At 33.3% G+C, this 15,379-nt stretch overlaps 1 protein-coding gene across 9 annotated transcripts in view; it reads right to left on the bottom strand.

Annotated features, from left to right (window-relative positions):
• The window catches only part of ASCC3 (activating signal cointegrator 1 complex subunit 3), a 372,407-nt gene that overhangs the window by 115,295 nt on the left and 241,733 nt on the right, over nucleotides 1-15,379 (bottom strand). For all 9 annotated transcript variants that reach the window (XM_050786660.1, XM_050786663.1, XM_050786659.1 and 6 more), the window contains 5 exons: nucleotides 15,158-15,256; nucleotides 13,701-13,869; nucleotides 10,589-10,809; nucleotides 3,103-3,188; nucleotides 1,008-1,174 (listed from right to left, as the gene is read on the bottom strand). In XM_050786660.1, the coding sequence (XP_050642617.1) occupies nucleotides 1,008-1,174; nucleotides 3,103-3,188; nucleotides 10,589-10,809; nucleotides 13,701-13,869; nucleotides 15,158-15,256 (742 nt within the window). The remainder of the gene's footprint in view (nucleotides 1-1,007; nucleotides 1,175-3,102; nucleotides 3,189-10,588; nucleotides 10,810-13,700; nucleotides 13,870-15,157; nucleotides 15,257-15,379) is intronic.

Raw genomic sequence — 15,379 nt, forward strand, 5'->3', positions numbered from 1 at the left:
GAAAAATCAATGTTAATCATTTAACAAGTCTGTGTTGGCCACTGCAACCACAAAAGGAAAAGTTTGTAGCTTCCTCAAAAAAAAAAAAAACAAAAGGAAAACTAAAGATAGAACTATCAAAGGATTCAGCAATCCCACTCCCAGTGCATGATGTCACTTAGATGTTGAATTAAAAAAAACTGACCTCATGGAAGTAAAGAGAAGAAACGTAGTTACCAGAGTCTAGGGGCATGGGTTAGAGTCACAAGAGAAGGGAACAGAGAGATGGTGATCAAAGGGTACAATGTTTCAGTTAGACAGGAGAAATAAGTTTGTCAGATCAATTGTACAGCAATGTGACAACAGTTAATAATAATATATTGTATCTTTCAAAATTGCTAAATTGCAAAATTGCTAATTGCATGCTGAACTGTAATCTCCAATGTTGGAGGTGGGGCTTGGTTGGACGTGATAGGATCATGGGGGCGGTTTCTCCTAAATGGCTTAGCACCATCCTCTTGGTGCTATTCTCATGACAGTGAGTGAATTCTCACGAGATCTGGTTGTTTAAAAGTGTGTAGCATCTCCCCCACTACCTTGCTCTCTTGTTCCTGCTCTTGCCATGTAAGAAGCTCTCTGCTGCTTTACCTTCAGTCATGATTGAAAGCTTCCTGAGGCCTCCCCAGAAGCAGGAGCTACTACGTTTACTATACACCCTGTAGAATCTTGAGTCAATTAAACCTCTTTTTAAAAATAAATTACCCAGTCTCAGGTATTGCTTCATGGCAATGTGAGAACAGATTAATACACTAAGAGAAAATTTTTTATGTTTCACCACAATTTATACGTAAGGTGATAGATATGTTAATTAGTTTGATTTAATAATTCTACATTATATACATATATAAAAAATTGCATTGTACCCCATAAATATAATGATTATTACATGCAAATTAAAAATAATACTAATAATTAATATTTTAGAAAGTTAAAGTTTGTAAACTGGCTTTAGATACAGTGGTACCTACCAAGCAGATGGATCTCATCTATGATAAGAATAGTGACTTGCTGAACATAGCTCCTATTTTGCCAGCTTCTGCTGACTCCATCCCACTTCTCTGGCGTAGTGACGATAAGGTCAGCCTTGGCAATGGATTTCATATCAGGAGTCACATCCCCTGTTAGTTCAATAACTCTGGAGGCAAATATAAAAATGATCCCAGAACATTTTCAGGTAACAAACGACCTTCTAAATGCAAAAATCTATTTCTTTTAAAATAAAATTTTATAAGGCTTAAAATTACTTTATCTACCTTTGATTTTTGAAATTTTCCAAGTTGAGTCCAAAATGTACATTTCTTAAGAACTCTAAGAAAATTTCTTGCCATAAAATGAAGGTCATATAAATTCCAATCACTGACATATCTTTTATACAGATATGCAAGGATATCTAACTTTGCTTTAATTATGTTTATAGAAACTCCATCCTAGGTGATTTTATAAAGTCCCTTGTCCCTATGTTGGAATAAATTTTTTTGTAATGAAGGAAAGTGTTACTTTATGGAGACAAAAAAGGCATTCATTAAGAATATTTAGGATTATGTGTAAATTTAATTAAAATTATGTGTAATTTAGATTGTGTGCAAGCTCATTTCTTTCCTTAGATTGGAATTTTCTATAGATTTTGTAGCCAAAATGAAACGTATTAGGATGAAAACAAGGTAAGTCAGAGCAAATATGTACCAACTCATTCTAAGCAGATTACAGTCATATAGTGAGAGAAAAGGAAAAGAAAAACCTATGTAGATCTAGAGGAATTACCTAAGAATTCCTAATTACATAGGATTAGCTCTAGGCTAACACCAAATATTAAGTAATTACTAAAATAATTTCTTTTCTTTTCTTTTTTTTTTTTTTTTTTTTTTTTGAGACAGAGTCTCATTTTGTCACCCAGGCTAGAGTACAGCGGCTTGATCTCAGCTCACAGAAACCTCTACCTCCCGGGTTCAAGTGATTCTCCTGTCTCCAAGTAGCTGGGATTACAGGCATGCACCACCATGCACAGCTCCTTTTTTATTTTTAGTAAAGATAGGATTTCACTATGTTGGCCAGGCTAGTCTCCAACTCCTTTCCTCAGATGATCACCCGCCTTCGCCTCCCACAGTGCCAAAGTTACAGGCGTGAGTCACCACACCCAGTCTAATATAATTTCTATCTGTGTTAAGACTTGGAAAATAAGAAAAAGGGCAAAATTGGTTCCTCTGAGCATAATGTTCACAGAGTATTTACTTATTCTCATTTATTTTAAAGATTTACATTTTATATGCTATTTTGAATATGGAATATATTCACATGGTTCAAAGAATATAGGGAATAGTCTCCATAACATCCCTATCATATGGATAGCTAGTTCTCATTCTGAAAAGAACCACATATTCATATTCTTTATCATTTTGCAAAAACATAGGCTAGGATACTTTAATTTTTTTTTTTTTTTGTTTTACATTATCTTTGGAGATCATTCTTTCCACATAAAAATAACTCATTTAGTTTTTTTTTTCCTACAGAGTAATACAATATTTTATATTGTGTGATGTACTATAATTTACTTACTGATGCTCTATTGGAAATTCATTTCTCTGTAATCTTTTGCTATTAAAAATAATACTGCAATGAATAACCCTGTAGTACATTAAATTATTAATGAAAAAAACCCCACATCATATTTTTCAAAGAACTTCTGCTTTTTCTTAAATAATTTACATGCAAAATGCCTTCCAAGCAGTTTCTGGAAGCTACTCTGCATAATATGAAAAAAACAGAGACACAGAACTTATTTTTGTTTTGTTTTAGAATGAAAATATTTTGAAAAAGTTATCCTGCCAAATAAAAGTACTCACATAGATTTCATCTTCAATCTTAAAACAATGAGAATATTGATATTTTAATAGTAGGTACATATCTTAAAATAAAAGACTATGAAAATCATTGCAAAGCCATTCAGCAGTTAAATAAAAGACTATGAAAATCACTGTAAAACCATTCAACAGTTTTATTCAACTCTTGTTTCCTGGTCCTTTTAGTCAATTCAAAGCATATCTTTGAGTGAAAGTAAGAACTTACTTTTTACCAAGTTTTTCTTCTATTCTAACTTTCCAATCATCCATTCTTTCACGTACTAGGGCTTTTAGGGGTGCAATATATACCGCCTAAAAAGGGGAGAATAGCCAAAAATACTCTTATGAAAATAGTGATAGCATTTTCAAATAAAAGTAAACTCCAAAAAATTTGTCAAAATATGACAGTGTGGTTTTAAAACGTATCTTTCAATTCTGAACACCCAAATTTTTAAATCAATGGGAAAAAGTCATTAACTTAAACTACATTTATCCAAAATAAGACAGAAATGTAACACATCACAAACATTCCATTCATAAAAAATATTAACATAGATGAATTTAAATTACTTTTAAAAAAGTATCAGAGGTATTTTCCTTAGGCATTTTACTATGAAATTATATTCTACATAATATAAACAAATAAAAAAATTATAATACATTATAGAGAAAATTAGGGTTCTGATGAAAATAATTTTTTTCTATTATTATGATTAATATTTATTTGAGTTGCATGTAACTCATGAATAAATGTACTGATGTTGAAGCTTTGAAGAGAAATAAACTATTGTTTAAATTTTAATGCAGATTTTATGAAGATGCTACTAGTACACTTTAGGTTTCAAAAAAATAAATAAAAGCTGGTCTATAGTAATCCAAACCTATACAAAATTTATTCCCTTTATGTTTCTAATTTAGAGTAAAGCTCTACTGTTACATTAACATGTCTCTAGAGATCAATAAGCACATATTAGAGAGACTGAAAAGTAGGAAAACTTAGGGTTAAGTATGGAAGAAAAGCCACTAATTAGGAAACACTACAAGGGGATGTTAAAACATTTCTGAAATCATAAATGATGAAGAAACTAGCCCATAATTCCAACACAACATCTCTGTAAATGTTTCTATTTTAGTGTGATTTACTCACAAAATTAAGAACAAGAAAACTCTAAATACTACATAAAAAACTGTTAGAATTAATAAACAAATTCAATATGGTTGAAGGACACAAAGTCAACATATATAAACCAGTAGAATATATACTATTAGCAAATTATCAAAAAAAAACAACAACAACAAAAAAACAAATCAAGAAGAAGACAGTCCCACTTACAACAGCATCAAAAAGAGTAAAGTACTTAGGAATAAATTTAACTAAAGATGTAAAAAAATCCGTACACTGAAAACTATAAAACATTGAAGAGAAACAAGAAAATACAAATAAATGAGAAGATATCCCATGTTCACGGACTGGAATAATTAATATTGTAGACATGGTCATACAACCCAAAGTAATCTTCAGTTTAAATGCAATCCTTATCAGAATTCCAATGACATTTTTCACAGAAACAGAAAAAAAAAAAAAATCCTAAAATTCACAAGGAAGCACAAAGACCTTGAATAGCCAAAGCAATTTTAAGAAAGAAAACCAGTCAGAGGCATCACATCCTGGTTTCAAATTATATTACAAAGCTACAGTAATCATAAAAGTATGGAAGTATGGACCTGATATTAAAAGAGGCATACACACCAGTGGAACAGAAAAGAGAGCCCAGAAATCAACCCACACATACAAGGTCAACCAATCTTCAACAAGGGCCTGAAGCATACATACAATAAGGAAAAGATATTCTCTTCAATAAATGATGTTGGGAAGACTGTATATTCACAAGTAAAAGTACTACTGCCATATACCATATACAAAAATTAACTCACAATGGATTAAATAATTAAACGTAAGATCTAAAATGACAAAATTCTTACAAGAAAACATAAGGAAAAAGCTCCTCAATGTTGGTCTTGGCAATGATTTTTGGGACATGGAATCAAAAGCAAAAATAAACAAATAGGTATACAACAAACTAAAAAGCTTCTGCACAGAAAATAAAAAAAAATAAATAAAATCAACAGAGAGACAATGTGAAATGAAAGAAACGACAAAATGAAAGAAAATATTTGCAAACCATATACATTAGTTCTGTCTTAGTGCCTTCCCTTTCCATGCTTCCAATTACTTGTAGTCAACTGTGGCCCAAAAATGTTAAATGAAAAATTCTAGAAATAATTCATAAGTTTTAAATTATGTACCCTTCCAAGTAGCATGATGGAATCTTACCTGTCCCATTCAATTCAGCCTGCAACATGAATCATCCCCTTGTCCAGAGTATTCAGGCTGTAGCCACTCCCCAGCCATTAGTCACTTAGTAATTGTCTTGTTTACTAGAAAGACTGTGGCAGTATCACAGTGCTTTTGTTCAAGTAACCCTTACATTACTTAGTCATGGCCCCAAAGCACAAGAGTAGTGATGCTGGCAATTCGGATTTGCCAGAGAAAGGCAAGGTGTTTCAAGTGAAAAGATGAAAGTTCTTGACTTAATAAAAGAAAAAAAAAATCATATGTTGAGACTGCTAAGACCTATGGTAAGAACATTCTATCCGTGAAATCATAAGAAGGAAATCATAACAAATTGGTGCCAGGCTGGGTGCAGTTGCTCAGGCCTGTAATCCCAGCACTTTGGGAGGTCAAGGCGGGTGGATCACCTAAGGTCAGGAGTTTCAGACTAGCCTGATCAACATGGAGAAACCCCGTCTCTACTAAAAAAATACAAAGATTAGCTGGGTGTGGTGGCGCATGCCTTTAATCCCAGCTACTTGGGAGGCTGAGGCAGAAGAATCAGTTGAATCCAGGAGGCGGAGGTTGCAGTGAGCTGAGATTGGGACATTGCACTCCAGCCTGGGCAACAAGAGCAAAATTTCATCTCAAAAAAAGAAAAAAAAAAAAAAAAAAAAGAAAGAAAAAAGAAATTTGTGCCAATTTTGATGTTGCACCTTAAAGTGCAAAAATTATGGCCACAGTACATGATAAGCACTTAGTTAAGATGGAAAAGGTATTAAATTTGTGGGCGAAAAACATGAATGAAAATGTGGTTTTAAAATTTTAATACATTTTTCTTAAGTATATATTTATAAAGGACATAGTACTGTACTACTATACCATTTCTTTTTTTACTTTTTATTTGTTTTTACTTGACACATAATAATTGCACATATTTATGGGACACACAGTGATGTTTTGATACATATAATGTATAGTGATCAGATCAGGGTAATTAGCCTATCCATCATCTCAAACATTTATCATTTCTTTGTGGTGGGAACCTTCAACATCCTTCTTCTAGCTATGTGAAACCATATTATATATTATTGTTAACTACAGTCCTTCTACAGTCGTGTACAACACCAGAATTTATTCATTCTACCCAGCTGTAATGTTGCATCCTTTAACAATTCTCTCCTTATCTCTCCCTTCCCCCTACTCAATTTGGTTAAATACTATCAGGTTGCAGGCATCCATCAGGGTTTTGGAATGTATCACCTGAGGATAAGCAGAGACTAAGTATCTGATAAAAGGTTACAATCCAAAATAGAAACTTACACAACTCGATAGCAGATAAACACAAATAATTCAATTAAAAGTGGGCAAAAGATCTGAATACATTTTTTTTCAAAAGAAAACACACAAATGGCCACTGGATACATGAAAAGGTGCTCTTCATAACTAATCATCAAGGAAATGAAAACTAAACTCACAATAAGACATCCATTTACACCTGTTAAAATGGCTATTATCAAAAGACAAAAGACAGCTGGGCATGTGGCACAAACCTGTAGTCCCAGCTACTCAGGAGGCTGAGGCAGGAGGATCACTTGAGCCCAGAAGTTCAAGGCCAGTCTGGGCAACACAGCGAGACCCCATCTCCTCAAAAAACAAACAAAAAAAAAGAAAACAAAAAACAAAGAACACATGTAGGTGAGGATGTGGAGAAAAGGTAACTGTTACTGTACATGATTGGTGGTAATGTAAATTGTGTAGCCATTATGGAAGACAATTTCGAGGTTCTTTAAAAATTAAGCATAGAACTATCCAGAAATCCCACTTTTGGGTATATATCCAAAGGAAATGAGATCAGTATCTTAAAGAGATATCTGCACTCCCATGTTCATTGCAGCTTTACTTAGAATAGCCCAGATATGGAAACAATCTAAGTGTTTCAAGATAGATAAAGAAATTGTAATATATACATATATATGTATATATATGTGATATATATATACACACACACAATGAAATATTCAGCTTTAAAGAAGAATGAAATCAGCCTTTTCAACAATATAGATGAGCCCTGGGGACATTATGCTAAGTGAAATATGCCAGACATAGAAAAATACTGCATAATTTCACTTACACATGAATTTTTAAAAGTTGGATTCATAGAAGGAAAGAGTAGGATATTGGTTACCAGGGGTGAGGAAGGGGGAATGAGGAGATTACTGGTCAACAGGTATAAAGTTTCATTTATGACGAATGAATAAGTACTAGGCACCTAATATACAGCATCGTGATCATAGTTAATAGTACTGCATTATATACTTGAAATCTGCTAAGAGAATAGATTTTATGTGTTCTCACCACAAAAAAGATAACTATTTGAAGTGATAGGTATGTTAATTAGCTTATGGCAGTAATCACTTGACAATGTATATCAAAACATCACATTGTATACCTTAAATATACATAATTTTTATTAAAATAATAAATATTAGGAAAGAGTTAAAAATTATGCTTCAAGAAAGCTTTAAAGCAATACTTACTTGACTTGTAATGTTATTTAATATTAATTAATATCATGGCCATTTGCAGAATTTATATAAAAGCTACTCTATATTTAATATGTATAATCAAACTATATTCATTAAAGCACTAGTATTTTCTTCATATAGAAAAGATTTGATTATGAATTATTTTGTATTGTTTATACCTATGAAGTGGGTTTCTCACAGTGAAATTATCTACGAATTGTAGAAATCTAACAATGAGGAAAGGATGTGTGTGTGCCACTGCATACATTAGAAATTCAACTGGAGGACTACAAAGTTTAAGGTAAATTTTCTTGCTGCAAATTATCCTAATACAGGTATAGCTCATTTTACTGCACTTTGCAGATATTGTTTTTTACAAATTGAAGGTTTTGTGGCAACCCCACATTGAGCAATTCTATCAATAGCAATTCTACTGATTTTTCCAACAGTATGTGCTCACTTCATGCCTCTGTTACATTTTGGTAATTCTACCAATATTTCTAACTTTTTCTGTATTATTATATTGGTTATGGTGATCTGTGGTCAGTGATCTTTGATGTTATTGTAATTGTTTTGTAGTGTCATGAACTATACCATATAAGATGACAAACTTAATTATAAGTGTGTGTGCTCTAACTTCTCTACTGACCAGCTGTTCCCCCATCTCTTTCCTTCTCCTCAGGCTTCCTTCTTCCCTAAGACACAACAATATTGAAATTAGGTCAATTAATAATCCTACAATAGCCTCTAAATGTTCAAGTGAAAGGAAGAGTTGCATGTCTCTCACTTTAAATCAAAAGCTAGAAATGATTAAGCTTAGGGAGGAGGGCATGCCGAAAGCTGAGATAGGCCAAAAGCCAGGCCTCTTAATACCAAGGAGTTAGTCAAGTTTTGAATGCAAAGGACAAGTTCTTGAAGGAAATGAAAAGTGCTACTTCACTGAACACATGAAGAATAAGAAAGTGAAACAGTTTTATTCCTGATATGGAGAAAGTTTGAGAGGTATAGATAGAAGATCAAATCAACCACGATATTTCCATAACATAAAGCCTGCTCTAGAGCAAGCCCCAAATTCTCTTCAATTCTGTGAAGGCTGAGAGTGGTGAGGACAATCCAGAAGAAAAATTTGAAGCTTGTTTCACAATGTTTAAAGAAAGAAGTCACCTCTATAAAGTGCCAGGTGAAGTAGCAAGTGCTGATACAGAAGCTGCAGCAAGTTATCTGGAAAATATAGCTAAGATAATTGAGGAAGGTGGCTACAATAAACAACAGAGTTTTAATGTATACAATATAGCCTAATATTGGAAGAGGATGCCATCAAGGACTTTCACAGGTAGAGAGAAGTCAATGACTGGCTTCAAAGCTTCAAAGGATAAGCTAACTTTCTGTTAGCGACTAATGCAACGGGTGACTTGAATTTGAAGCCAATGCTCATTTAACCATTCCGAAAACCCTAGCGTCCTTAAGAATTATGCTAAATCACCTCTGTCTGTGCTCTATAAATGGAACAACAAAGCCCGGATGACAGCATATTTACTACTAAAGGGCATGGTTTATTGAATATTTTAAGCCCACTGTTAAGACCTACTGCTTAGAAAAAAAGATTCCTTTCAAAATGTGACTGCTCATTGACAATGCATCTAATCACACTCCAAAGCTTTGACAGAGATGTACAAAGAGATGAATGTTGTTTTCATGCCTGCTAACATAAGACCTATTCTGCACTCCAGGGATCTAGGGGTAATTTTGGCTTTCCTATCTTTTTACTTAAGAAATATGTTTCATAAGACTATAGCTACCATAGATAGTGATTCCTCTGATGGACCTGGGCAGAGTTAAGTTGAAAACCTTCTGGAAAGAATTCGCAATTCTAGATGCCATTAAGAACATGCATGATTCTTGGGAGGAGATCAAAATACCAACATTAACAGGAGTTAGGAAGAAGTTGATTCCACCCTTCATGGACGACTGAGGGATTCAAGACCTCAGTAGAGAAAGGCACTGCAGATGTGGTAGAAACAGCAAGAGAACTAGAATTAGAAGTGGAGCCTGATGATATAACTGAATTGTTACAATCTCATGATAAAATGAACAGATGAGGAGTTGCTTCCATGGATGAGCAAAGAAAAGGTGTTTCTTGCGATAGAATCTACTGATGACAAAGATACTGAGGCCATTGCTGAAATTACCATAAGGATTTAGAATATTACATAAACTTAGTTCATAAAGCAGTGGCAGGGTTTGAGAGGGTTGACTCATTTTGAAAGACGTTCTATAGTGGGTAAAATGCTATCAGGCGGCATCACACGCTACAGAAAAATTTTTCATGAAAGGAAGAGTCAATCAATGTGGCAAACTTCATTGTTGTCTTATTTAAAGAAATGGCCACAGCTACTCCAACCTTCAGTAGCCACAACCATGATCAGTCAGCAGCCATCGACATTGAGGCAAAACCCTTCACTAGCAAAAAGATTAAGACTCACCAAAGGCTCAGATGATTGATAGTATTTCTTAGTAATAAAGTATTTTCAATTTTAGCTATGTAGATATTTTAAACATGCTATTGCACACTTAATAGGCTATGGTATAGTATAAACATAATTTTTATATGAACTGGGAATCCAAAAAATTTGTGTGACTTGCTTTATTGTGACATTCACTATATTGTGGTAGTATGTAACCAAACCCATGATATCTTCACGGTGTATCTGTACTGATCTGGTCCCCTGGGAAATTCATTGAGACTGACAAATCTATTCTTTGGACCCTGCTAATATATTTATAACTGTCTAGTTTAGAGATTATGAACATCTTTTCTAATTAAATGTAGGTATATGATTCTTTCAACAGACCTTTGAAGTAGGGTATTTGTTGAAGACTCTGAAAATGGCTAATTCAGCTGCAACAGTCTTTCCCGATCCAGTAGGTGCTCCAAGTAGGACATTACAATCCGTGTGATACAGTGTATGAAATATTTGTGTCTGTACAGGGTTAAAGTGGCTGAAGTTGTACAGGGCTTCATAAGCTTTACATCCCAAAGCTGTGATTGGTAAAGGCTGAAGATCCAGTAATTCTGAAAAGACCCAACAGGATGGCTATACAATAATTGAAAAACATGCACAATACTGAATATTGTATTGTAAAGAATATAGTAATACTTAGTTCCTTACATGGGGAGAAAAAGCTTAACACAAATTCTCATATACCCATTACAGATCTGGCATTTCAACAAATATGTCACGCAAATAATCATATTTACCATATTCACATACTGGATGCTTTTCTGGGGGAGTGCCCTATATAAGCCGACTATAATGCTATATCCTTTTTTCCCAATCAGGAAACTCATTTGAATAACAAGTATATGCATGTTACAGAACCAAACCTAAATCTGCCTCAATTGGCAAAAAAATTAAAACCATTTGCAGACTTCAACACTGAAATGGTTACTAACAACAAATTACTTTTGTTCTGTTAGACACTGACCAAGCAAGAGTAGTTGAGTGAACTATTGTTGTCAATGAAAAGTAAAATGAATTTAGGGTAATTCCAGGTAGAAAATAGGGTGGGAGTTTTAAAACAAAGCTGAGTAAAAAAAAAACTGCCCTGAGAAAACCTAGAAACTAGGTTTAGTTGTTTCTTATTATGTGGATGGGAGGCCTAGGGAATTAGAAACATAAAATGATTTAGAGAAACAGTTATACACCCTTGAATTCGACAGACCTTATATTCTCCATAATCCAGAAAGTATCCGTTAGAAAACCAGAAGGCTGCTTTACTCTCAAGATTATTTCATGAAATAGAAATCCGGTCATTTGAAATTTAAACAAGAAGAAGAAATAATCTGTAAGGTAATATAGTAGTCTGTACCCTGAGTCACATGTTCACGGTACTGTTTCAAAATGGAAGTATGGCAAATTTTCTTCTTAAAAAATGTATTTAAGAGTCAAAAAGTTAATTTAAAAAATTATCCTTTCCCTACTGCTCTATTCAATTAATTACATAGGTAACTGAGGGCTAATGACACACTTTCTATTTAAGAAACTGCAAGTTTCTTAAATTTTCTGAAGCACTAAAAATCGAGGTCGGGCGCGGTGGCTCAAGCCTGTAATTCTAGCACTTCGGAAGGCCGAGGCGGATGGATCACCTGAGGAGTTTGAGAACAGCCTGGCCAACATGGCGAAACCCTGTCTCTACTAAAAATACAAAAATTAGCTGGGCGCGGTGGCAGGCACCTGTAATCCTAGCTACTAGGGAGGCTGAGGCAGGAGAATCGCTTGAACCCGGCGGGTGCTGCTCACTTGCAGTGAGCCCAGATCGCGCCACTTCACTCCAGCCTGGGCGAAAGAGTGAAACTCCGTCTCACAAATAAAATAAAATGAATAAAAAATCGAGAAGGAAGGAGGGGAAGCATTGCAAGTTAATGCTTATAATGCTAATCAAAGCTAAGATATGTTCTTAAAAAGACTAAAAAAAAATAAACTGTGCATATTGCATATTTACAGAGGATGTTAAATTACGATGCTTTATATTAGTGAAAGATGAAGATTTTTCTTGGCTCATTTGGGCTCAATGGTATGACTATATATTCAAAGAGACCCTGGAATCATTGAGGTTACTTTGTATATGTCTAATATCAACTGAGATGTTATGGTAGTACATTTATTGTTTTTAAAAATGTAGTCAGAACTCAGCTAATTATAGGAATAGGGTGATACGTTCTTGGTCATTTGGCAGGCAAAAGATTAAATGAACATTGAAAGATAATGCTAATGCATATTAAGATCAAGTGCTGTGCTCAAAGATTAATGATGTTTGAAGATTATATTTTACATTAAAGCACCAAACATTTTTTATATATTTTATTCTGAGATCCTGAATATTACATGTAAGCACATTTGATGAAAGAAGACTAGAAAGATCCCCTTCAATGAGCAGATCACTAGATACTACAATCTCATTATTTTTCTATGTTGACAAGCCTGTTAGTTCTGTTCTGCCAAGATATCAAAGTGGAATTAAGCTGTAGTATAAAGTATCTCTCTTTAAAATAAGCTAAGATAATTAATAAGGTACACATATGACAAAAATGGCAAAGTTTAAAGTCACGTTAAGACCTGTTTCAATTCCCAAAGGACTGCCAAATAATGAGTTCATTAAAAGTAGTGAGGACTATATTTTATTCTGAAAATGACAAAGGGTTTCTCTTTGGAAGAATCATATGAGAAAAAATACGGACTTTCATTTTTCTATAAATTAAGGCCCTCTTAAAATCAATACTCATCAATTATGAATTCTGAAAAAGAAACTTATTATGCTAGTTAATTAACAGATTAGTTTAGGATTTTTTGAAATAGAGTATTTCATAGGGCACTTAAAAGTATCATTGTAAACATTTATTCCTGAAAATCTGCTTCTATATTAAGTCAAAATAAAAAGGTATTTGTTCATGTCATCAAAATTTAAAATGGATTTTTACAAGGTATGACAGTGAAAAACACTCTTATATGATGTTGAAGATTACCATGTACCCCTTTATAATGTTAGGGCAGAGGGATAAAACTAAAATAAAGGGTATATGTTATTTGCAGGACACAAACTCACTTGAGGTATATGGAAATCCACTCCATAGTGATACCATAATATGATTCCTTAATATTAGCTTTTTGGTTTTGGTGTAGAAACACAAAAGATGGGGGAAAATTCCCCATAACTCACTGGTATGTTAGTTAATTTAACATACTAGAAATAAGTTTAAGTAAACTGGAATAAATGCAAGGGAGAAAATAAAAGTTTTACAGAGAGCATAGATTAAATGACTAATAACAAATGAAATAAAAAGGGAGTTACAGGGAAGTTATAATGATTATAAGTAAAACTTTATAAGGCGCAGACATTTTTCAACATTAATTAAACAACCATTTTGGAAAAATCAGTGATTCAAATCAGCATTCACCATGTTACCTGTATGAGGAGGATGTCTCTCTGGTAGAATGAGATGCTGAAAGTTGATAATACATACTGCCTCAGCACCCAACCATCTATCAGACACTGCTCGGATGTAGTATTGGGAAGGCAAAGGCTCAAAAATAGGGATTGTAAACACCAGTAGTTGAGCTTCTTTGCTAATGACCTAATATGAAATAAAGTCAAAAATAAATAAGGATATTCTAATAGCATAAAGCCCTTATTAGTCTACTGTTAAGATAGTGGTATCTCTACAAGATATACTAAAGACAAAGTATCTTGAATTTCTAAATAGCTGAAATATTCAGAAACTTTAGAAACTTGTGCATGGTGCCCTTCTGAGGATACTGGATAGAAGGTAAAATTTTATGCCCAATTTATATTATTTATATATGCATATCATCATGTATTAACAAGTTACCAATTTGACTACCTGAATTTCCCAAACATCATTCATTCAATTACATAACTTCATGATTTTTACCATACTGAATTACCGTATTATTTACTTAATATTTTTCGTTAAGTTCTATCAGTACCTAAAGTGGAATACTGGAATCACTTGGTACAAATAGAAGGTAACCAAGAAGACAAAAGCAATGAATACAAAACACTGCTCTGAAATTCTACTGTTGCCTACCCAAGACTCTTACCTGAAACTTGCTTTCTCTTTGATAAAAACAGAAATTACAAATGAGTTAAATCAGTTAAAGAAATACCATCAAATTGAGTCTTTGTCTTGTGATTTATAAAGAAATTTAGAAGAAACACTCTTTTAATTCAATACTATTCAGTATTTTGTGCATGTGACCCTTAAGATTATTATTTATCCTGCCTATTTTCATATTCCACACCTCTGGAACCCATGGATTAAACCATGGTAAAGATTATCCAGTAACGCATTGCTTAATGACAGGAATAATTCTGAAAAATGTGTCATTAGGCAATTTTGTCTTAAGAACGTCACAGTGTATGCAGACAAGCCAGATGGTATAGCCTCTTAAACATCTAAGCTATATGGCATAGCCTATTGCTCTCATACAGCATGTGACCATGCAGCATGTTACTGTATTGAATATTTTAGGCAATTATATAACACAATGGTACGTAGCTATCTAAACAAATTTAAACCTAGAAAAAGTAGTTGAAAATACAGTATTATAATCTTAAGGGACCACTATTGTACTGTTGTTGTGTATGTGGTCTGTTGTTCACTGAAATGTCACTATGTGGGACATGACTGGTAACTGAATTTCTTAAACCATGATCACATTGAATATACCAGTACTATAACATTTAATCACTGTATTCTTTTAAAACTAACAGAAAACTAAAACATAAAATAAAGTTTTAATTGTACTATAAAATTACAGAGAAATAAAAGCAGAAACTGTTAGTATAAATTTTTTTACAATGGCAAAATAATAAGGATATATTCACATATATATACTTACTTGTTTTTTTAGAGCTAGAAAATACTCTGAATGATAAATATGATCATTTGTAGGATCTTCTACCCAAATCCACCAAGGTTCTCCCACTGTCCCATGTACCTAGAAGAAAAATAGTATATCATAACTCAAGTAAGGGATAGCATCCAATCTTCTCACTCTAGAAGCTTTATTGATACATAATTTATATTACAAAGTTTACTCATTTAAATATTTACAGTATAC

The sequence above is a fragment of the Macaca thibetana genome, chromosome 4, assembly GCF_024542745.1.
Source record: "Macaca thibetana thibetana isolate TM-01 chromosome 4, ASM2454274v1, whole genome shotgun sequence".
Classification (NCBI taxonomy): Eukaryota; Metazoa; Chordata; class Mammalia; order Primates; family Cercopithecidae; genus Macaca; species Macaca thibetana.